General features: G+C 35.1%; 1 protein-coding gene across 10 annotated transcripts in view; it reads left to right on the forward strand.

Annotated features, from left to right (window-relative positions):
- Positions 1–25,441, forward strand: part of EPHA5 (EPH receptor A5) — a gene marked incomplete at both ends in the record, with an annotated part of 318,509 nt that overhangs the window by 279,052 nt on the left and 14,016 nt on the right. For all 10 annotated transcript variants that reach the window (XM_084234099.1, XM_084234102.1, XM_084234101.1 and 7 more), the window contains 5 exons: positions 268–393; positions 1,421–1,606; positions 13,918–13,979; positions 16,348–16,557; positions 19,871–20,020. In XM_084234099.1, coding sequence (XP_084090225.1) covers positions 268–393; positions 1,421–1,606; positions 13,918–13,979; positions 16,348–16,557; positions 19,871–20,020 — 734 coding nt within the window. The remainder of the gene's footprint in view (positions 1–267; positions 394–1,420; positions 1,607–13,917; positions 13,980–16,347; positions 16,558–19,870; positions 20,021–25,441) is intronic.

Genomic DNA, 25,441 nt, shown 5'->3' on the forward strand with positions numbered 1-25,441 from the left:
TTTTAATTTACCTCAGAGACTGACTGTGAATATTTTTGTTGGAAAATGTTGCCACATATATATTTCTTGTACATGCCAACAATTCAGCTTTCTGAAATTCTAAAAGTTGAAATAGTTGTACAAATGATTCCTGTAATTTGAGATGTGTCCTCAGTTAAGCACTTCCAGGAACCATGGATTTTAGACCTAGATGCATGTAAATATAAGTTTATTATTTCCCTCGGCCTTTACAAGAACATCTATGCTAATGCCCATTTATTTTTACAGTTAAACTGCCAGGCGTAAGAACATACATTGATCCACATACCTATGAAGATCCCAATCAAGCTGTCCATGAATTTGCCAAGGAAATAGAAGCTTCATGCATCACAATTGAAAGAGTTATTGGAGCAGGTACAACAGCGTGTTGCACTTGTACTTTTTTTAAAAGATTTATTTATTTATGCATACAAGAGGCAGGGTGCAGGCCAAAGATGGGTGTGTGTGTGAGAGAGGATTCAAAAGAGACAGAGTGGGGGACAGGCAGATGTACTGAAATACACTGCTGAAGGGAGCAACGAGCCAGACAGAAGAGGTCTTGCTGTGCCATGTGGGTCACCTCCCTGGCCAGGGAATCGAACTCATGCTGCAGTGGCTGTAGATAGCCTCACAGTGCGGCATCTCAACTCCTTGCACCACCAAGGAGGCCCCTGCACTAGTACTTTTAACCTGTTTTTATATTATAGAAAGTAGTATGTCAATGTCCTGATCTAACATATAATGTTTTCAATCTTTTGTAATTGACTTGCTTTCAAGGTGCCATATAATTGATCATAATTTAATGCTATGTTCTGTGTAGCTCATACTTAAACCAGCTAATGTCTGATTTATGATATTAAAAAAACATTAGCTATGAAATAAAAATTATATATATATTTTTAAGCATAGTGTTTTACCACCTGTATTTTAGTATATACCACATATATTCCATGTGTTATATATATAATTTGTAATGCTCAAAAACACTTACACAATTTAAGTACCAATTATTCTATTTATCAATCATCTCTTCCTTAATTTTTTCCTTTTTTTCATGCAATAACCCTTTCTTCTTTACTCATCTCTTTAACAGCACTCCTAAAGAAAAGGGAAAGGATATGATTTTGAGTCAGCTGCTTTTAATTTCTATCATTTTCCATTAAGGTCTGCATCGGTCAGTTGGACAAAGCTAATGACCCTGAAAGTGTTTTATGATCACCTCTCTATAATTTTCCCCAATGAACCACTTAATTAAATTAACATAACAAAGTTTGGGCTCCCCTTTTAGCCACTTTTGTCTAAACCTTAATATTTTAAGAGTTCTTTAAAGTATTATTAAAGTAAGGGCTTCAGATGAATTTTTGTGTGTGTGTTTTTTTTTTTTTCCTATCTTTATCACAAGGTGAATTTGGTGAAGTTTGTAGTGGACGTTTGAAACTTCCAGGAAAAAGAGAATTACCTGTGGCGATCAAAACCCTCAAAGTAGGCTACACTGAAAAGCAACGTAGAGATTTCCTGGGGGAGGCAAGCATCATGGGGCAGTTTGATCATCCCAACATCATTCATTTAGAAGGTGTTGTGACTAAAAGTAAGTACAAATATGTGTGTGTGTTGTGTGTACAGAGACATATCTAGATTTCTTCTATTAAGTTATTAATTTCAGAGGGAAAAAACTAACAATAGCAATACCATTAAAATAGTTCCAATAATAGCTGTCCTTTATAGTAATAGATTGTCAAAACTGATCTTTCTTGAACCTAAGTTTCTATTTACTTTTATTCAAGATATATATATTAATGCATCTTCTAGGGATTCAATGACAGAGAAAATATATTCAGTTAAAGCAAGCAGTAAAAGTATCAGTATTTCTTTCTCCTGCCTTTTTCACTTTTTATCCTAATGAAATATTAACTTCAAAGTTTTCAAGAGGCATTGAAATTTAACATTTAATAGGATTACTATATCCATAGGTGCCCAGCCACTTTTTAAGCAGTTCTCTTATAGCCAGATATATTACTTTTACTCATTTTTATACATTGAGGTGTTTTAATAGTTCTAGGGAAAGCAATAGTCTCAAGATTGCCCACACCCTACTCCAGGTGCTGCCATCAGGCATGCATTCAGGACCGCAGATCCATTATCAATCCTAAAGGCAGGAGGGCAGAAAAGCCTGATACTTTTTCACTTACCCTACACCCATTTACATGTTTAGAATAGGGGCAGAAAACTCTATTTATCATGGAAGATAGTATTTCAAACTGGCCAAAAACATGGCCTACATATCTAGTCACTAGTTGTAATTTTGGATCAGATAAAAGGTACTATGTGACTTTGCATAACTTAAATATATTCAGAACCTTAGTTTCATTATCAGTGACATGAGGGTAAAAACAACTCACAGTTATGTGAAGATGGCATGACTCACTATAGGTGAAATTAAGGTAGTTTTTACTTTTCTAGTTATCTCTCCTCCAGTGCTCTTGACACCCCCATATCCATTTCATCCTTAGTCTATTTTAATATACCTGATATTTTGCCATTCCTTCATCATCTCTACCTCATATTTACTACCTTTTCAATCCTTGACAACCCTTACTCAATTTCCATCATCTCTATGAAATAATCCCTCATCACTTCACCTTAAATAATCTTTCTTTTTGAAACTTTGCCAATGTAAGTATTCTTGCAACAGTCTGTAATGTTCTTTCATTTGTCCAAAAATTCTGTTTAATTCTCTTCTGCTTATATTTTTAACTCCCTAGTTAGGAAAAAAAAAGTCTGCTCTTTGGAAACACAGATCATGTTCTCAATATTTATATAAACCTAATGCTCTTACAGATAAGCCAATTTGTGGTTACCATAAACAATTTGAGCCTCATTGTCACACAAAAAGTGGGAAATTATATCTACCTTTTAAGATTGCTATACATATTACATTAAGGGGTCTGCATGTGAAGATGAAGGTAATTATAGTCTTAGGTATTTTTATCTGTTCAAATGAATTCATAGAATACTAATGGATAACACCCCAAAATTATGAGAATTAATATGCATCTATTTTTATAGTCTCTTCATTTATTAAAGAACTTATTTTATAGGGAAGGGCCATGAATGAAACAAACTAAAACAAACTTCTGACACTAAGTGAATTAAATTCATCAAATGTTGTATATGCATTAGAACGTTATTTCTAAAACTGTCATCAAATGGTTATATCTAAATTTTGTTATTCTAACCCAAAAATAATGCTGTAGTAGGGAATACAGTTTTTAAGTTTCTAATCCAACCATGTATTTCATTTTGATGTTACTGTTGTAAGACTACACATATAAGTAAAGCAAAATATGAATATTTAAAATATTTTGTTTTATTTTCTGTTCTATGTGAATTGAAACTTTATTTCCCCTTAATAAATATAGCTCTTGATGTTCAACTTAGGATGTCTGCAACTTGTTTTTAATTTACCATGTTGCAACTCACTTTATTTGTGTCCTTAATTTCATGCTCTCTGATCTGATGTTAATTTATTCAGCAATTATTTTCAACCTGCAGCACACAGATAATGAGACATAAGTGCAACTAAATCTTGTGATTTTTCTGATTGAGGCTGAGGCAGGGAGTCTGAAGTAGCATTCTTATGGGTGGTGCCATCACAAACCTTCTTTCCTAAATCACTGTCCAACACGCCAGACATATGAGCACACATTCAGAATACTTCTTATTTGTTGTTAAACAGGACACAGCATATGTGTATGTGTATGTGTGTACATACATATATGTTTTAAAGAGGCTTCATGATAAATGTAAAAACCCACAACTCCTGATTTAATGGACTCATTTTTTAATATTAATTAACATACATTTTTAAAGATTTTTTTTGTATTTATGCATACAAGAACTGGAGTCTAGGCCAGAGGTGCCAGGGGGAGGGGGTGGTGAGAGAATTCACCAGAGACAGAGTGGGGAGCATAACAGTCAGACTGACGAAATACACTGCTGAGGGGAGCAACGGGCGAGACAGGTCTGCTGTGCCATGTAGGTCAGCTCCCTGGCCGGGGATAGAAATGCTGCAGAGTCTGGCTATAGCCTGATAATGCTGACTTTAACTCCTGTACCACCAAGGAGGCCCTTAATCAGCTCATTCTTAATTCAAGATACTTTAATATACACAGTGCCAGATTTTACTATGAAAGAAATTCAGGAGTAAATTAAGAAATCAGAAAATATAATTCTGTCATGGTAGAATCCTTAATTATTTAAGATTTACTGTTGTACCCTTGGGAATTATTATCAAAATTGACTTAAAGAATATTTATGTTGAGCCTTTGAATTATTCATAGGTTATATTTCTTAATCTAGGACTATGTACAAATGAATCTAGTTCCCTGTAAAATTAATAAATTTAAATAAACTAGTAAAGGAATATCTTTTTATTTTTCTTTCCATGGCTGAGATGGGTCATTTAGTGACAATTGTCCTTCTAAATTATCATATAATTGTGAGTTATTCTATATATGTGTATTATATATATATATGCATATGTGTTTGTATAGTTATCTTCTAAAAATATTTTAATTAAATATTTTAATAATTTTAATGATTTTATTAATTTAAAGTGATAATTTAAAATAATTTTTATTCTATTGTGTAAAGTCATTTTCATTTTATAGTCCCTTATTCCTGATTATCCCGGGCATTTCCAATAGTCTTAAACCGAATGTTCCCATATTGGCATTTTCCCATATTAGTTCATTCCATAAATATTGCCATCAGGTAGATTTATGAAATACTTGCTTTCTTTTCATGTTTCATTATGAAACAAGCAAAAGAAAATGATCAGAAAACATATGTATTGATACTTAACATGATATAATTTGACCACAGCTCCATATTTCAATGTTTCCTCTCAGAAAACTGCCTGGCTATTTTTCTGTTATTTTGAGTTATTTCATTAAGCCCTAGAATGTCCATTGTACTTTCCTCAGTTCTACTTGATCTTTGCATTAATTCAAATGTGAACTCCATGAGACTGGTGTGATTGATCTTCATTTTTCTTTCTATCCTTAGTCTGAGTAACATAAACTACATGCTCAATACTGCTGAATAGCTCAGTAAAAAAAAGCTTCCCAGGTGTATCTTAAAATACAAAATTCAAAGAGCAACATTTTTATTTTGCTCACCTGAGTATTCCTAGATCAGTAGTTAGCATGTAGAACATTACATGTATTTGTTGAATGAATGAATTCTTAGAGACATTATTATAAACTCTAGTTGCATTTGTCTGCACTTTGTTAGGCTTTACATTGTGTCATAGCTACATCTCTGCAAGTTTTATATCCTTACTATACTCTGAGCTCCCTGAAAGTGACATGTTTGTTGTCCTCTTAGTGTCTACTATAGGGCCAGAGAGATTAGGCAATTTTTTTTTTAAGTCTTGAAAGATATTAATTGAATATATGGATAAATTGCATTTTTGTAAACATTTAAAATTAGAGTGATACATAATTTAACTTTAATTTGTAAAACTTAATTATATGAGTCTATGTTTGTTTTAGGAAAACATTGAAATTCATAGGAAGGAATTGTCTGAAAAGCTTTTCACAGAATCTTGCATGTAACAAATATCACATTAAGAATTTTCTAAACTTAATGTTCTTTATATACTATCTCCTTTAATCTGCTCATTAATGTTATCTTATAGAGACTAGTAATTGTTCTCATTTTACTGATGGTAAAATTTGCTTTAAAGAGGTTAATTACCTTAGCTAGACTCATAAAACTAGCCTAGGATAATGCCAGATTTTAAAACAGCTCTGACTGACATCAAAATCCAAGCCCTTAAACAGTGTGCATTACCAACCTTATATTTCAACATTTTCTGTGCATTTGATAAGAAACATTTATTCAAAAGGTGTTAATTATCACCTGTAACATGTCTAATTCCATTAATCAGCGGTATGTAGCAGATATTAAGCAAACTAAGTTTCTGATTTATGTCTTATCTTTGAATTGGGGAGACAGAAACTAAATGAACAAATACATTTTTACTATATTAAGTGGCAAATGTAAAGCTAAGTGAGGAGATTAGGGTTTGCTTCTACTAGGGTTGGTGGTTTCTATTTTACTTAGAGAATGACCTCTTCAATAAGGTGTGAATCAAGTGAAGATGGGGCCTTACAGATATTATAGGGAAAAATTAGCCAGGCTTTAATCTAATATCAAGATTGTGGTTTATATGTGGAGTATGACAAAAAGAGAGGAGTCAATGGTGATTATAGTTTATTTGTTTTGAGTGCCTTGAAGAAATGGATTGCCATTTATGAGGAAGAGACTGTTAAGAGCAAGACTGTGGTTAGTAATCAGTAGTACAGTTGTGGACAAATTAAATTTGTTAGTAATCAGTAGTACAGTTGTGGACAAATATCCAGTTATGGACACTGGGTATAAAGTTGAATTTACCTTTAGTTCCAGGAAGTATATTTGACAAGGTTTGAAGCATCTGATTGAATTTTACAGCTTCCATTTCACAAAAGGATACTAGCTCTTTGAACCAGTGATAGATATACCATGACAGAAATAACTTTAAAACTTAAGTAGAAACTAGCGTCAACTCTTAATTTTGTACATGTTTTTATAGAGCACAGATAGAAGTTTAATAAATACAAATAAAATAATAATTAGGACATACTATTACAAGTTCTTTTCTTAATAAGATCTAAATCCCAATCATATGAAAATAAAATTGATCTGTGGAAACAGATTTACTGGTTCTTTTGCTTTAAGTTCCAAGTTTCTCTCTCCCCCTTATAAGCATTATCTACTTCTGCTACAAATACAAGATCCCACTGTATGGTTGATCATTAACCATTAATAATTGGATTATGATATTTGCATTATCTCAGGTTTCTTGGGGTAAAAGTAATTTCACACCGCTGCAGGGATTAGTAGACTAAGTGGTATACAACCCAAAAAGAATGGCCTGGTGAAATAAGACTAAATATATGTAAATATAAGCATAGTCTTACATGTAATTATTTACAAGACTTGTAAAATATAAAACCCAGTAACATTTGTTTTCCAGTGAATTATGATGCTTCTAATGAAATGTTTTCTTATAGCCCTAACTGGTGCAATGTATTTGTTGGTGAACTAATGGTTTCAGGAAAAAAGTGCAAATAAAATAATAAACCCAGATTTAGATGAAACTAGTGTTGTGACCTAATTCAATGTTTCACAAAATTTAGTGTTCTCTGAGAATATTGCTAAAATGCAGAATGTGCTTTAATAGATTGTACTGGGCACCAAGATTTTGTATCTTAACAAGCTCCCAGGTTATAGTGGTGCTGCTTGTCAGGGCCATAAACTGAAAAGCAAACACTAGATTAACATTCCCATTTGTTCCACATACTTTGGAAAGTGTTCTATTACCTGGAGTGGCATACTTCCTTCTCTTGGATATTTGTAATGAACATTATCACAAAAAAATCATATAGCAAGAAAACAAAAGTCAATTTTTTTTTATTGCAGTTAAAAAAAAAATCGGGGCTTCCCTGGCAGCACAGGTGTTAAAATATTGGTGCTATCAAGTTATCACCAGCCACTGTGGCATGAGTTCAATCCCCGACCAGGGAGTTAGCCCACTTGGTGCAGCAGACCCCTCCTGTCTCACCCACTGCTCCCGTCAGCAGTGTATTTCAGTAGATCTACCTGCTCTGCTCCCTAACTCTATCTCTGGTGAATCCTCTCACACCACACACCTCTGGCCTAGACCCCAGTTCTCGTATACATAAATAAATAAAAATGAATCTTTGGGAAAAAAAAAAAAACAACATGCTACCCTCTTAAATTTTTCAGTGCATGGTACAATATTGGTAACAACAAGCACACTATTGTAAAGGTGATTCTAGAAGTTTTTAATCTTGCTTACCACTCCACCGTTGGCAATCATTTTTCTACTGTCTGCTTCTATGGGTTTTCCTACTTTAGTTACTTAATAGAAGTAGAATCTAAAACCATGTCACTATAGGTCTGCAGTGAACTTACAAAAATATATAAGTAATTTACAAATATGTAACTAACTTATAAAATGTAAAATACATATAAATAACTTACAAACATATAATTTTGAGAAAAGCTGAATTTAACTGCTACTATCAATGGTTGAATAGTTTGGTCATGTATGAATATGAAAGATTAAATTATTGGGTAAATTAAATTTTGTAAATTTATAACAAAATTTAAAGTAATTATTTTGCATTTTTAACATTTTTTAAAGATGTATTTATTTATTTTATAAAAGAACCGGGGTACAGGCAAGATGTGAGGGAGGGTGAGAGGATTCACCAGAGACAGAGCGGGGAACAGAACAGGCAGACTGACGAAATACACTGCTGAGGGGAGCAATGGGTGAGACAGGAGAGGTCTGCCACATAATGTGGGATTCTCGCCGGCCGGCCGGGATCCAGCCGTGCTGCAGAGGCTGCTGACAGCTTCACAGCTTGGTGTTCAACCACCTGCGCCACCAGGGGAGGCCCTGGTTTGCTTATTGACATCCCAGTATGAAGGAAAGGAAAATAGCTTTTATAGTCAGATGGGAAGAAATTTGATTGTCAACTTTGCTACTATGTTTTTTTTTTGCTAGTCAACTCAAGTAATATATTGAATATTTCTAAGCCATACTTTTCTTTCGCTATAAATTTTTTGTAATATCACTGTTATTGAAGTTTTTATAACAATTAAAAATAACACTGGCGTGTAAAGAATGGGGAATCAATAAATCAATACTGTAGTATTTTATGGTTATACTAATAAATGTTAATTCTACAAAAAAAATTGTTATTACTTAGACTCTGTCTGGACTGGGTCCTCAGTAAATAACATGAAGTAATGTAAAATCTCTAGTCTGTGATTACAATCATGTTTTGACATGTTTTATGAGCTCTTCTTATATGGATTTTTGATAATATGCTTTCCAAATTATTGGCAGATCTATTCTTTATACTACAAACTGGATAATAGAAAATTATTTATACAGTTATATTGAATTTACAAGTGTTAGAGTAAGCCGTGTTAATTATTGCTATGTCATTCTTGCAAGCTAACAGGAACTGAGACAAAACATAACCCAAACTAAATATAATTAGCATTAAAATGACTCAAGCATGAAAAAATAATTGAATGGGTCTTCAAATACCTTATTCTTGTCAACAAAAGAAGATCATGCTTGTTTGCAAACATTCACTTTAATTACTTTTCTCCTGTTTTTTGAAATGAGAGGTATTTTACATCCTTATATTTATCCAATAATTTTTTTTGACATTACAAGCAATGCTATCATAAAAAATTAACCTGACTATTAAAACTAGGTGATGTTAGATAAAAAAAAAAAAATCTTACAGAATACATACCAGGTGCCCACCTCCGTAAAAAGTAATCATTTTTTCTTTCAAAACGTGTATTAGGGACTCCCCGGTGGCGCAGCGGTTGAGCGCTGGGTTGTGAAGCTGCCCGCAGCCTCTGCAATGCCGGTTCAATCCCTGGCTACTCCCCGGCCACCGGAGGAGGGTCCCACATGGCTCGCAGACCTCTCCTGCCGCCCGCTGCTCCCCTCAGCAGTGTACTTCGGTCCTTCTGCCTGCTCTGCTCGCCGCTCTGGCTCTGGTGAATTCTCTCACCCACCCGGGCTTCTGACTGTACCCAGTGCTTGTATAAATAAAATAAATAAATAATTAAATAATTAAATAAACCTTAAAAAAAAAAACATGTATTAGTTTTCAAAAGTCAATTAGTTTTCTAATCAATTTCTACTCTTTAGAATGTAATTCCCTTATTCTGAGCTCTGTAAAGTTAATAAATTTAAGGAACATATTTACATGGAAAGATTTTTACTTGATTGTTCTATCCAACTCCTTATCTGTAGACCTTGGGTGAGCAGCGTATTTACTACGGATCCATAACTATGATTAAAAAAAAAAAAAAGTTCTGTTCCCCACTCTGTCTCTGGTCAATCCTCTCACACACACTTCCTCCCATCCTCCCCACACCTCTGGCCTGTACCCCAGTTCTTGTATGTATAAATAAATAAACTTAAAAAAAAGTTCAAAAAATTAAAAAGGAAACAGAAAGAAGAAGCTATAGAAAATAAGAGTAGAAAGAAGCTAAAAGTTTTTTAGTGTAAATTTAGGGAAAGTACTACAAAATTTTAAGAAGCTGGGCTAGAGTAGATAATTTTAGACATAGAGCAGGATTTTGATTTGATGGACAAGGCATTTGTTCATTGATAGTAGAGTAAAGGGAAGCCAAGACTATATTCCCTGAATATTTGCTGGGATTCAGTTCTTTCAATTCCTAATGTATGACAACTCTCTCAATTAATTTTATAAGGAAGAGAGAAATCAGACAAAGTCAGATTAAAAGAGCCACATAGGACCTCCCTGGTGGAGCAAGGGGTTAAGCACAGCACTGTGAAGCTATCTGCAGCCTCTGCGGCATGAGTTCAATCTCTGGACAGCCAGGGAGGTGACCCATATGGTGCAGCAGACCTCTCCTGTCTCACCCTCTGCTCCCCTCAGCAGTGTGTTACAGTCAGCCTGCCTGTTCTGTTCCCCATTCTGTCTCTGGTGAATCCTCTCACCTCCACACCTCTGGACTGTATCCCAGTTCTTGTATGCATAAATAAATAAATCTTTAAAAAAATAATTAAATAGAAAAGCCACTTAGGGAAATTTTCTATAATCACAGAATGATCCCAGGAATACAAGCTTCCTTTTAGTGTGCTCAGAACTGATGCTCAGCAGGTAGATCGTCTTTTGGTTTATTAGTTGTAAATTTATTGAAAGAATTCTATGTTTGAATAAAAGACTGATGTCAGGTTTATACACATGTTCCCTTAATATGCCTAGTCAGCTTCACCCTGGGTGCTTCTGAATTCTAAACTCAGGCAAATAGAGGGGTATTGTCAGGTATAGTAGGACAGTCCAGGGTGTGTCAGCATTATGGCTGGTGTAAATTCTGGCATCTGGGTACCTGTGTGAAGCAACAGGTCAATATTTTGCTTATCACCCTTGGGGAATTATATTATTTCTTGGCTTTTGAAAGAAATGCATTTCAACAATAATAAAAGGCTGAAATGATCTCTGAGATGTAGGAATGGGACCAAAATAGCTCAGAGCAGAATTTTGCCTATTTTAGAATTTGAAGTCCACTGAAGTGGGGGAGACCCCATCATTAAAATAAAATTAAATTGGAAGTCTTATTCTTTCATGAATACAAATTACAATTATACTAAGGAGAAAAAGTTGTCATAGTCCATTTTTTTCCTGTTATCCTGCTATCAGTCATACGCAAATATAACATGAGTCTCTTTTTTTTTTTTTTTAGTAATCTATTGTATTTCCAGTCAGTTTTAAAATCAGTATTCCCTCAACTCATCTCCTGTCACTTCTTGATTTACAAAAGCAAAGACCCAGGGCTCTATCCATATTTGAACTTGAGTGTCTTTCATGACATGAAGTCTTGGCACATGCTGCCTTCCTGGAGTGTCTGTCACCTTTCATTATACCTGTGACCCCTTCAGTCTTCAAGTTTCAGATCAAATGGCATCTCCAAATGTATATTTTCTGCATAGGTGATGTGTCATCTAACTTGGGAATGCAATTATGCCAAATGATTTATTTTAGAGAAACATTTTTATGAATTTTATAATTTTTATTGAATTAGCTTTTCATTATAACATTATATAAGTTTTCAGTGTGTTAAAGTATTTTAAAACTGGATAATTATAGGAAGGATATGAGTTTGCCCAAATTTATTATTTGAAACAGTGAATTTTAAGTATTATTGGGTTAAAAGTAATTTTTCTTCTGAGTTATCCCTTTTTCATATGTAATTGTCTAGCTTTCTTTATATCCATTTACATTTCTGGGTAAGATTATATGAATTAATGTCCCTGTTCTAAATCTATGACTTGAAACAATCACTTCCCAAGTAAAATACAGATGCCTTTCTGGAGAGTGCCATTTACTTAATTACAATGTATTTCATGACTTTGTAGACTTGTTTTCATTCATAATATAAAAGTTAATTAATATGTATAAGATAGTTTTGTTGTCATAAGATTTCTTCTTATTTATCTCAAAATAGCTAAATCAATACTTAAATTTTCTGTAGTATGCTTCTTATAAAGATTAAATGGGTAAGCTTTAGCATATGTGATATTAATATGGAAAAATGAATAACCATGTTTTAAATATTTTCTCATATAGCAAGGATTATCGTATTTTTTTGTCTTTTATCGTAGACACATTATATGGAAAATGCCATAATTTCATGGGTAACAAAATGTCATTTATTCTCTTGATCAACTTACAACTCATAAGAAGCTATCCCTGAGATAGTCAATAATTTTTGAAGATTCATTTTTATTTGTTCATGCATACAAGGACTGGGGTGTAGGCCAAAGGTGTAAGGAGAGTGAGAGAATTCACCAGAGACAGAGTAGGGAGCAGAACAGGTAGATAGACTGATATACACTGCTGAGGGGAGCAGCGGGGCGAGATAGTACAGGAATGCTGTGTTTTGTGGGTTAGCTTCCTGGCCTGGGGTCAGGGATCAAACTCGTGCCACAGTGGCTGGAGATAACTTGATAACACTGAGACTTTAACCCCTGTACCGCCAGGGAAGCCCAAATAGTCAATATTGTTTATAAAATAATACATAGAAATTCTAGTTGTACTTACTATTCTAAGTGACTTAGATAAATATTCTAAGTGACTTGGAAACTCAAAACAACCCTATAAGGCAAGTGTCATTCATATTCTTTTTTTACAAATGAGAAAACCAAGATTACAAGATAGTAAGTGATTGATCTAGTATTCAAAGCCTAGCATTGTGAATACAGCATCTGTTCTGCTAACCTCTAAGCTATATTTCTATATCGGACATGAAATGAGTAGGTCTCCTTCCATCAGAAATGATCATTGCAAGACAAATTTTCAGATAGCAAGAGAAATTAGAACACAGATTTGAAGAATAAAAGTAATTTAATTGAAAGATATTGTAAGTGAAAGAGAGATAAATAGAAGTTAGCCATTAGGAAAGAAATTATAACATAGAAATAAAGTTTGAAAACAACAGTAATATTTGAGGGGTCACAAAAAGAGCTGTTAGACTGGATAGGAGCTTTTATTTAGAATATGAGAACGATGAATATGTTTGTAGTGCCTTGCTGAAGATAATTATTTGCATGTAATATCATTACCTCTTTAGTTTTTTTTTTCAATACATTTTCTATAAATTGATTTTGACATTGGCACTTGTGTAATTTTCATATCTTATTTTTTTTTAATAATTTTTTTTTTTTATAGAGGCATGTTATTTATTTATTTATTTGTTTGTTTGTTTGTTCTGTTTATACATGCACTGGGTACAGTCAGAAGCGCGGGAGGGTGAGAGAATTCACCAGAGCCAGAGCGGGGAGCAGAACAGGCAGAAGGACCGAAGTACACTGCTGAGGGGAGCAGCGGGCGGCAGGAGAGGTCTGCGCACCATGCGGGACCCTCCTCCGGTGGCCGGGGAGCAGCCGGGGATTGAACCGGCGCCGCAGAGGCCGTGGGCAGCTTCGCAACCCAGCGCTCAACCGCTGCGCCACCGGGGAGGCCCAATTTTCATATCTTAAATGTCAATCTGTTATTATTCTTGTGCTACTTTCTTCTCATTAATCCCAACTATGACACTAAAATATCATCAAGTCAAGAATGTAATTACTGCTCAAGGAGTATACTTTCTTTTAAATGACTATATGAAATTTGGACACTAATAAAAATACTTCCAGGTAAACATTTTCTAAACAAGAATGCAAAAATCCAAAAGCAGCAGTTTATATCATTGTTTTCTTTTCAGGTAAACCAGTGATGATAGTGACAGAGTACATGGAAAATGGCTCTTTAGATACATTTTTAAAGGTAAGATTTGTTACAAAGTATTTAAAGTGTTACATACAGCAAGTGCTCAAATAACACCCTTTGATGAGCATTGTTATAACATTGCTGAAAGGGGAAAAAATCCATTCTCAGCTGGTGCTACTGTCTGTGTGGAAATGGCACCTTTCCGCCCTGTCTGCATGAGTTTTCTCTGGATACTCCACTTTCCACTTGTATCCTAAAGATGTGTATATTAGTTTCACAGGCATATCTAAATTGTCTCTGGCTGAGAGTTGTGTGTGTGTGTGTGTGTGTGTGTGTGATTGTGCTATATGATTGTTCAAGGGCAGCCTTTCTACGGTGGATTCCAGCCTTGAGTGGAGATGTCTGGATAGGCTGTGGACACTGGTAACCTAAACTGGAATAAGAAGATGGGAAAATGAATGAATGAATGAACAAACAACAAATGAATGAGTGAATACAGATGATCATTCAATATGAGAAGTGTTTGGTGTCTTCACTTAGAAGTCTGGTGATGTTTTGCAACCAGAAATAAACCTTGGGAATTTAACTCTTATATGTATCAATTAGCTTAAAGTAAAGTTGGCTTTATAAAATGTTCATTTCATTTATAATCACAGTTTCCAAGATCTATTGATCTATCTATTGATCAATTAACCTATACTAAAATTGTTTTTGTAAAGAAACTCATTTTGCTAAATCACAACTTCCAAGAACCTATTGACAGTGTTAAGTGAGGATGAACATTTATGTTAACTATGATGTAAGGTTGTTTTTGGGTAACTTTAAAAGTAAAGTTTTAAGAAAATACAAATGTCTGGAGTCAGAATAATTGTATACTTTAATAATCAAATTTAATTTGAAATTCATTTTTTGGAAAACTTACAAATCTATAGTTTCGTTTAAGTGTATGTTAATTTTCCCCCAAAACAAGAGAGACTCAGTAAAGGAAAGGAAGGGAAAGGACTGGAGGGGAGGAAAGAAAAAAAAAGAGCTTTTAAAGCACTTAACTTTCTCAAAATATTTAATATCAGGCAAAGTAAGGAAAAATATCTCTAGATGCTTGCAGATTTTGCTGCCAAATTTCTTATACAGATCTTCAAGTTCTCCAGACTCTTACCATCACATTACTTTTTTTTCAACATTACCATCAGTTGAGTCTTATTCTGTGCCTGCAGTAATTTTAGTGCCCTAACAAAGGCAGCAAGTTTTTAAGGAATGCTAACATTATCCTCTTTCTTGCTCAGTCACCTCCCTTCTCATCTACTACTGAGAATTTCTTTTATCTCCTCCAGCCACTTCTTTTTTTTTCCATAATTCTACCACATAATAGTATTTTTATTTTATTTATTTTTTTTATTTTTATTTTTTTATAATAAATTTTATTTTTATATTCCCCATACAATTGCAACCCCCCCATTCTGACCCCAATCCCTCCCCACCCACCCCCCACCCCCCAAAAAGTGTCTCTGGTTCATAGTTTTTTGTTGATTTTGATTTTCACTTTCTTATAGTTATTCATTTTCCTGGTCCCTTATTTAAGTTTTCTAGATTCCTGCTATGAGTGAGACCATCCGGTATTTTTCTTTTTCTTTTTGGCTTATTTCACTGAGCATGATCCCTTCCAGCGCCATCCATGTTGCTGCAAATTGCATGTGTTTATCTTTTTTGAATGCTGAGTAATATTCCATGGTATATATGTACCACATCTTCTTGATCCAGTCATCTATTTTTGGGCATTTGGGCTGTTTCCAAAGCTTAGCTATTGTAAACAGTGCTGCTATAAACATAGGTGTGCAGGTGCTCTTTGGAATTGATGTTCCAGCCACTTCTTTATATGAATGTGTGTATTTTCTTTTTCTTTTCTTTCTCCTTTTTTTTTAAATTGAGCTCACATTAGTTTATAACACTGCATGTGATTCAGAGGCATATGATCACACCTTCTCAGACATGTGACCTCACAACACACCCACCACCAAGGCATCCAGTGTCCATTGTGCCCCCTCCACTGTGTTTCTGTCTTCCCCCTTCCTGTCTTGTAGCTCAATTCCACAACACTTCTTTCAGCTGATATTTCAAAGGCAGGCCCCCAACATAGGAATGATGGGCCCATTCCTTAGATGACTGAGAATAATCACAAGGCAGAAAAGAGTAATTAAATCAGTTTTGACAAGGGCTTTCAAAATCTTTGTCTACTTCAACCTAGCCAAGGGCTAATACATGTAGCCAGGTTAACTAAATATTTCTGACATATCCTGTTGTCCCTCAGATTGAAATTACATGATAGGTGTGGGTCATAGAATTAATTTGGGAATTGGAGGGGGATTCTTTCATATTTTTCCCCAGTGATTAGTGTTGCCAGGCTAATGTTTCTATATCATCTTTACAGAAAAACGATGGGCAATTCACTGTGATTCAGCTTGTTGGCATGCTGAGAGGCATTGCTGCAGGAATGAAGTATCTCTCCGACATGGGCTACGTGCATAGAGACCTTGCTGCCAGAAACATTTTAATCAACAGTAACCTTGTGTGCAAAGTGTCTGACTTTGGACTTTCCAGGGTATTGGAAGATGATCCTGAGGCAGCTTACACCACAAGGGTAAGATCTATCAGAATGTGTTTCTGAACCACTAGACTACAGGCATTTAGTTTTCAAATACTTTAAAGGAAGTAACAAAAAAGGTATTCGTCCAACATAGGGGGAGAGAGAATGAGTGGAGGGGTAAAAATAAGAAATTCAGCTAAGTCTCTGTGTTAGATGTCAGCAATTCAAATATTAAACCCAGATAAGTAAAGTACTCACATTATGAATCATCATAATTATTTTTACCCTTCAGATACTAAAAACAAAATGTTTGGGTTAGGAAGGTATACAACAATGGAAAATCACAAGTTTTAAGTGTGAGAGAAATATTAAAGATAAAATTTCCTGCACTAAAAGCAGTATACATATTATATATAATATATATAAGCTTCTAAAGCATTATTGAGTAGTTTAATCTCTTTGCACTATTACATCTTCAATTGTAAAACAAATAGAGAATAACTTAAAACTATATTTTAATGATTCACATATTAGGGGACAAAAACTGTTGCTTCAAAAAATTTTTATTTACTGCAGGTATTTTAATGACTAATTACTTTTTATATACATTATTAAACACATATTTATGGAAAAATTTTCCCTAACTCATATTGTTTTAATTAACAAATCAATATTTTTTGCAAAGTAATAATTTTGATTAAGTAAAGCAGTTTATATCAATAACTAATTGCTATGCTATATAGTTGACAATTCTGTGGAAAATTGGATATTGGTGTAACAGAATTTTCTGGCATTCAATATATTTCATTTCTTGATTTTTTTAATACTTCATGATAAATAATATTGAATTATAATTTTTCCAATGTCATTAAGTTAAATATCCTCAATCTTAAAATCCTTGTAAAGATAATTTTTTTTATTTTTTTACTCTACAATTTGGTAAACTTTTGGATAGATTCAAATGAAGTTTTTTTTTGTCATCTCTTATCCTTAAGATAGATGTGTTGTACATTATTTAAGTCAACTTAAATAGTGAGATATTTAGGGATTGCACTAAGCTAAAGCAAACATAGCCCTTGGATGATCAGCTTAGTAAATAAATAAATTGATGAGCTATCCCTCTTCTTTTAGGCTGAATTATCATTGTCATTATTTATAATAAATGAAGCCTAAATTAAGAATTCTCCTGTCAGACCTCCCTGGTGCCCCAGAGATTAACTCTCAGCACTATCAAGCTATCCTCAGCCGCTGCAGCATGAGTTCGATCCCCGGTCGAGGAGATGACCCACATGGTGCAGCAGACCTCTCCTGCCTCGCTTGCTGCTCCCCTTAGCAGTGTATTTCAGGCAATGTGCCTGTTCTGCTCCCCACTCTATCTCTGGTGAATCCTCTCACCCTTCTGCACCTCTGGCTTACACCCCAGTTCTTCTATGCATAAATAAATACAAATAAATCTTTTTTTTTAAAGAAAATTCCTGGGACTGAGTTACTTTTAATAAACTTGGCCTAAGCAAAATTGAAGTTCAGAAAAATCCATTCCTAGATTGGTTGGCTGAGATCATAGTTAAATGCATAAAAATGATTTGTCAAGCTCAGTGTCAAAGTGTAAATCTGGGAGAATGAGAGGGGGAGGGGAAGCAGCGATCCTGAGAATTACTCCTCTGAAATCAGGTGTGATGAGAATTTGTGGGAAATCTATACACTGACAGATGAGAAGATAAGGGAAATTCAGATAACAATATGGATGGCAAATATGATGGTCAGAGGCCCAGAAGGAAACTACTAGGCTGAAGTTTATAGTAATCAACAAACTGTAATTTTAAGGGTAATAATAATAATATATTGCATTATTCCACAATGACCCATAACTGGGCCTAGTAATGTGATATTATCTTTGTATATTTAATTAATAATACAGTTATTATTAACTCAGTTATTAATAACTTAGGAAAGTTTTCTTACTATATTACCATATATTTTAAGCGGCAAATAATTCAAACTTAGTTTGAGTAACAAGCTAACATAGTTTACAAAACAATTGCAAGCATTTAACAAAACTGTTACTTTTCACATGTCTGGAAACTTTGCTGAAAATTAGTTTAAGTTCCATTTTTTTAGTATGCAAATTATATCATTCCCTCTTTGTGAAATCGGGAAGACATGTTAATAAATTTACAAGAAACTAGGGGCCTCCCCGGTGGCGCAGCGGTTGAGCGCTGGGTTGCGAAACTGCGCGCGGCCTCTGCGGCGCCGGTTCGATCCCCGGCTGCTCCCCGGCCACCAGAGGAGGGTCCCACATGGCGTGCAGACCTCTCCTGCCGCCCGCTGCTCCCCTCAGCAGTGTACTTCGGTCCTTCTGCCTGCTCTGCTCCCCGCTCTGGCTCTGGTGAATTCTCTCACCCTCCCGCGCTTCTGACTGTACCCAGTGCATGTATAAACAAAAAAACAAACAAACCAGCAAACAAATAAATAAAGCATGCCTCTATAAAAAAAAATAAATAAATAAATTAACAAGAAACTATTCAAAACCTATACTCCTTTCCCTTTCTCTCCTTAATATAACTTTTATTGGTTGCCTGGGTTTACCCAGTTTTAAAAATAGAGAAAAAACAATTCACCATATGAGGGTCAGAATATTAAAGGGAAATAAAAGAAAGTCATGAAAATATGCTGTTTTACCCATGTTAAAAAGCCCAAACTTGATCATTTTAATTTTCCCCATAATTTCAAAGGAAAGGTCTGATTTTAAATTTGGTTGAATGAAGGGAGATACTTACCTCTTAGGTTAAGCAAAGCAAAACAAAAAACAGTGCAACTAAACACAAAATATGCCAATCGAAAAATAAATCAAGTCTAAAAGAAATTGCATAATGCCAAGGATAAACTTAACTAAGTTCTAATATATCTGATTTTTATTCTTGTTTTATTAACAGTTTAACTTCTCAGTGTTGTATTCAACAACAAAGGCTTTCTGCTTACAATTCCTATATTAGAGAAAAAAAAAGCACCCTGGGGATTTGAGTTCCTTACTCTCTGTTAGAAAGTGATGAAAGTATACCTTATTGATTTGCTTGACTGCCTGCTTTCCCCACTTGGAGCTGCCATCCTGATACTGTAATTGAGATGTGGGTCCTGTATGTGTTCCGGTAGTCAAACAGAATTTAAATGAGAAACCTTCCAGATAGCCAATTAGCAGTCAGTCCACAAGTGCTTATGGGCTGAGATATGTGAAAAGACACCGCGAGCTGTCAAACAGATTCATTTGAAAATGCTACATCTCTTTCTAGATCTTTTCAGTGTGGCGGCAATATCCCTAGACGCATTTGAAGTGTGAAGGAAATTTTTTTAAATTCTTTTTCAATTTTAGGGAGGCAAAATTCCAATCAGATGGACTGCCCCAGAAGCTATAGCTTTCCGAAAATTTACCTCTGCCAGTGATGTCTGGAGCTATGGAATCGTGATGTGGGAGGTTGTGTCATATGGAGAGAGACCCTATTGGGAGATGACTAATCAAGATGTAAGTATGGAACTCCTCCCCCTTGAGTTTGAAATGAAAAGCTTTACTCTTTAGTTAAGGAAACTTAAAATAGTTTTCATTTCTGAAAATGACACTTGCTTTAAAAGAGTGAAATACTTTGTTTATCCTCTAGTCTGTTTTGTTGTTGTCAAAATATTCCTTATGCAGAAGCTCAAAATGAGTTAGTACAAAGAAAAGTAAGTTGCTGTTCTAAAGGCTCAGTCCCTTGCCAGACAGTTCCAGCAGTTCACTCATATTGTGTCAGTAACATATTCAAAGATGAAGAAATAACCATAAAGGAATGAATACTGACAAGCAAGTTTTTATCATTTGCATCTGATAAAGTCAGCTAATACTCCAAAGTAAAGGATGCATGTTATTGATTTAATAGTAGATGCCTTTAAAGTATAAAAAGGGATAATCTACATTTGTTTAGATTTAAAATTGCAGGTGTGATAGCATACATCTGAAGATTTGTGGCCCTATGCCCCAAATCATATAAAGTTTTATAAACACACATGTCCTCATAAAAAATACCTTTAAAATAAAATAAAAACAAGGAAATTTTATTATCTATTTAATTTAGGAACATAACAGAGTTTTTCTCACATGGAAAAATAATTCTTGCTTAAAATAATCAAATACTACAATTAAAAGAACCATGAAAAAAAATCTTCTACTCAAGTTCAAAATTCTAACCATAAGATACCTGATATACTCACTGCTGTTAGGTCTTTGCCCTTGTAACTTTGCATTGTTACTACTTAGTATAACCCTTTCCATTTTGGATCACATTGAAATTTTGTATTTTTCCTTCAAACACACATTATGACATCTAAAATTTACTGAACCCAAGAATTATTTACCATTCCTTCCTGATAGCAACAGAATAATGGGCTTATAGATTTTTGCCTCTCAATAAACATGCTACAAAGCACTGAGGTTCCCCTTTTTATAGTCATCTAAAATTGTTATAGTTGATTTTCTTTGAATCTAAATGAGGCTAGCAGAAAATGATGTTATTAATGAATGTGCATAATACATGCACACTTTGCATCACACTGCCTATAGTATAATGCCTCGGCAAGTATAGGTCCTCCAAGAAACCTATGCTAAGAGGGAATAAGATATATATTAGAGGGGCTTCCTGGTGGCACAAGGGGTAAAGCCACAGCACTATGAAGCAATCTGCAGCCACTGCAGCATGAGCTCAAACCCTGGCCAGGGAGGTGACCCACATGGCGCAGCAGACCTCTCCTATCTTGCCCACTGCTCCCCTCAGCCGTGTATTTCAGTAGATCTGCCTGTTATGCTCCCCCCTCTGTCTCTGGTGAATCCTCTCAGCTCCCATACCTCTGGCCTGCATCCCAGCGCTTGTATGCATAAATAAATAAATCTTTTTTAAAAAGATATTAGGATTTTTTTTTTAAGATTTTTATTTGTTTATACAGAAGCTGAGATACAGGCTAGAGGTGTGGGAGGGTGAGAGGATTCACCAGAGACAGAACAGGGAGAACCGGCAGACAGACCAAAAGCACTGCTGAGGGGAGCATTGGATGAGGCAGGAGAGGTTTGCACGCCATGTGGGAATCTCCCTGGCCAGCCTGGAATCAAACCAGCACTGCAGAGGCTGCAGACAGCTTCACAGCGCTACGCTCAACCCGCTGCACCACCGGGGAGGCCCAGATATATTAGAATTATTAAGTAGAAGGGATGGAAGCTGGACTGGGTCAGATTTTGATACAGGTCTGACTTCAGCTACAGTAGAAATGCAAACTGTGAGGGTGTTCTCAACTCAGTATCATTTGTCATAGGAATCACACAGGAATTACCTGTCACTGCCATGTTCAACAATTGATTGAAAATAATCCATGTAAATCATAGCCATGGCCTTGGTGAAAATGTAATGATGAATTTTAGAGGAGTCAGGGTTAAGGGTTGATGGTCATTTGCCATGCCTACATGTAAAAGATCTGAGATAATTTTCACAGTTGACATGCTCCACTTTGTTGCACAGACCTGCTTCTCCACCCAGATTTAAGTAGAATCTGTTTCATGGTTTCTGGGTTTCTCTTCTGAGAGGAAACTGAGAAGAAAGAGGTTATGGACTGAATTGCAGTATTTGTAACTTCAGTTGATCTCAGGACCTCATCTGGTCTTTAGATTATCCCTTCTCCAATATTTATTCAGAATTCCCCTCATCTATCAACTTGGCAAATCATGGCAAGTTAACTGATGGCCTGAACCAATCCTTCATTCTTGGGAGTTAGCCTTACAAGGCCACAGGAGTAACAAGAGGCTAAAGAAGTTATAAAGCACTCCACATGTTATCTTGGGCAGCACATTTCTTCCTGCCCCAACCAGTGAAAGTAAATCAAATACAGCCTGCTGCTTGGGATCAATTGCCTTTGCTATCATGGTAACTGCCTTCTCTTGTGCTTGTACTTGGACACGAGTAGTTCAAAGTGCTCTGCTGACAACTTAACTGTTAGTTCTATGGAAAACTTCATGCTCCCCGAAGGAGATGATATATGTCTCTGATTTTATACACACATTGCATCCTGATGAATGACACCTACTTATTTCAGAGTCTTGTCTCCAAGTTGGTGCTTCAACTGTGATTTTATTGAGGCTACCAGAGGGATAAGATCTAAGATAGGGAGCAAAGAAAAGAGGGGCCACAATGGATTGTGGTGGCGGAATAGGGATGCCTTGGTGGGTGATGTGCAGCAACGTACATCTGAAGAGGTGTGAATCTATGCCTCTCAATCCTATACAGTGTTGTAAATCAACATTACCTCAATTAAAAAATATATATATTTTTTTTTTAAAAAATATTAAATTCCTGAAGTTATCTGCTTCGGAATGACAAACTACATATAATGGTTGCTTGAATGTATACAGAAATCAGCAAATTTTCCTAACATTTCTACCCAAATGAGACCATGTTGGTAACGTGTAATTGCCATGGATGGAGTATTTATACCACATGAGAAAATGTCACAAATTTATTTCTTTCACATGGGGCATTAAATAATTACCAGCCCAGGGACCTCCCCGGTGGTGCAGGCGGTTGAGCGCCGTGCTGTGAAGCTGTCCACAGCCTCTGCAATGTGGGTTCCATCCCTGCTGGCCGGCGAGAATCTCACATGGCGAAGCAGATGGCTCCTGTCTCTCCTGCTGCTCCCCTCAGCAGTGTATTTCGTCAATCTGCCTGTTCTGTTCCCCACTCTGTCTCTGGTGAATCCTCTCACCCTCCCATACATCTGGCCTGTACCCTAGTTCTTGTATAAATAAATAAATAAATCTTTAAAAAATATTAAATAAATAAATAAATAATTGCCAGCCATCACTGAGTGTGTGACACTTTCATATCCTACTCCGGTTGGGAGATATGCATTGTGTGAGTCCATGTTTGTGGATCAAGCATTTCAAACTTATGATGATGACTGCGGCTCTGTGTGCAGCAAAAGTAAAACATATCCAGAATAGGCATATACACCTGAAAGGATCAACCCACTGACACATGATGGAAAGGGCCCAACACTCAATTTGCCACCAAATGAGTAGTGCCACATCAAATGTTCAGAGTTGGGATTCTACATATTGGAAGAAAAGGTAACATTCTTTAAATTGTATTCATACTGTTGATTTACATGTTAATGCCAGAAAATGCATGCCTTCAATAATTCAGATGTGGCACATCTGAGCTGTCACCAGATTGTCAAGAAAATAATTCATCTTTTTCTCCTATTTTTGTTTATCTTGATCAGCTATACTAACAAATATATTAGCAATAACAAATTCAATTAACATAATGATTAATTTGGTTGTACATTATAAATTGCACGGTAAAATGAACGGCTTATATTGCACTTTGTAAATTCCCTACAATTTACAGACCAACAGAATACTAATGCTATTCATTTCTCCCCAAAACTATGAGAGAAGAAATAGCTAAAAACTTTTCAAAAATCATTTCATAATGTCTAAATGTAAAATCTAAAATTATGGCTTAAAGATAAATTCTGAAGGTAAATTAAAATTAAATTCAGAGGCCTCCCTGGTGGCACAAGAGGTTAAGACGCAACCTGTGAAGGCTGATCGCAGCCGCTGCAGCACAGATTTGATCCCAGGCCAGGGATGGTGCAGCAGACCTCTCCTGACTCGCCCGCTGCTTCCCTCCGCAATGTATTTTAGTCACTCTGCCTGTCTGCTCCCCACTCTGTCTCTGGTGGATCCTCTCACTCCCCACGCCTCTGGCCTGTACCCCAGTTCTTGTGTGCATAAATAAATAAATTAAAAAAAAATTCAATTCAATTCTATTCAATTCAATTATCTAGATACCTGGGTTAAATTCTAAGTTAGGGTATTATATTTCCTTATATAAATTTACCTGAAAATGAAGTAATTAAGTAATATCTGGAAATAACTTCTCAGAGCAAGTAATTTAAGTCCCTTTAACGAATGAATTGGTTTATTAATTTAAGAGTCATATATAAATATAAAGACTAGATGCTCAGTTGAGTAAAGCCAGTCTTTTTTAAAAATTAGATGCTAAAGAAAAAAATAGAATTAATTTGGAGGTAAATACATTATGAAATAGATCATGCTTTAAGTAAATAGGAATCACAGCTTTCACTCCACAGCAAAATATTTTGTGATTTAAACTACATAAGGACATTTCTTTTTGGTGCAATTGTGTTGTAACAGAAACACTGTCAGCATTATGGACTCTTATGAATCAAATTAATACATAAATGAACTTTTATTAGTCTATAAGTGTAAATGGTGCTTTTTTTTTTTTTATGATTCATTTATAAATACTTTCTCAAAATTTCTTTAACTTCTTTTTGTTTGCAAATTTTAATATAATATCTATTTCTCATTTATCTGTTACCCTATTATTTCTCAATATGTATAAGTTCTTACATGTTAGCTATGTTGACCATATGTCTTTATTGCATTTTATACCATAGTTTAACTTTTAATTTTTTATATTATTTTTGAGTTAGCCAACATGACAGATGACTCAGGTATTGTGCTCATAATTATCCATTATCTCTGACCATATGTTTTTAGAGTTTTTGAGTACTTTTTCTTTCTCTACCTGTACTTGATTATTGGTGCTTCTCAGAAACCTTTGTTTTATGTCTTTCCTGGGGAGTTATAAACTATGTCCAACTCCAAGTTGTGACCAAATGCTGATGACTTTTATAGGATATTATCATACACTACTGTATATGTATGTGATAGTTCCTGTGCCCTACCCATTTCCTGTAATTTGCCATCTGGGTGATTCCCACTTACCTCAAATATATTAGGCACCAAATTATCCCTAGCAACATTTTCAACCCCCTTAAATATCTTTACCCTCTAGTGTGATTGATTCAAACTTTTATCTCACTTTATCTTCTTTTA

The sequence above is a fragment of the Talpa europaea genome (assembly GCF_964194135.1).
Source record: "Talpa europaea genome assembly, chromosome: 5".
Classification (NCBI taxonomy): Eukaryota; Metazoa; Chordata; class Mammalia; order Eulipotyphla; family Talpidae; genus Talpa; species Talpa europaea.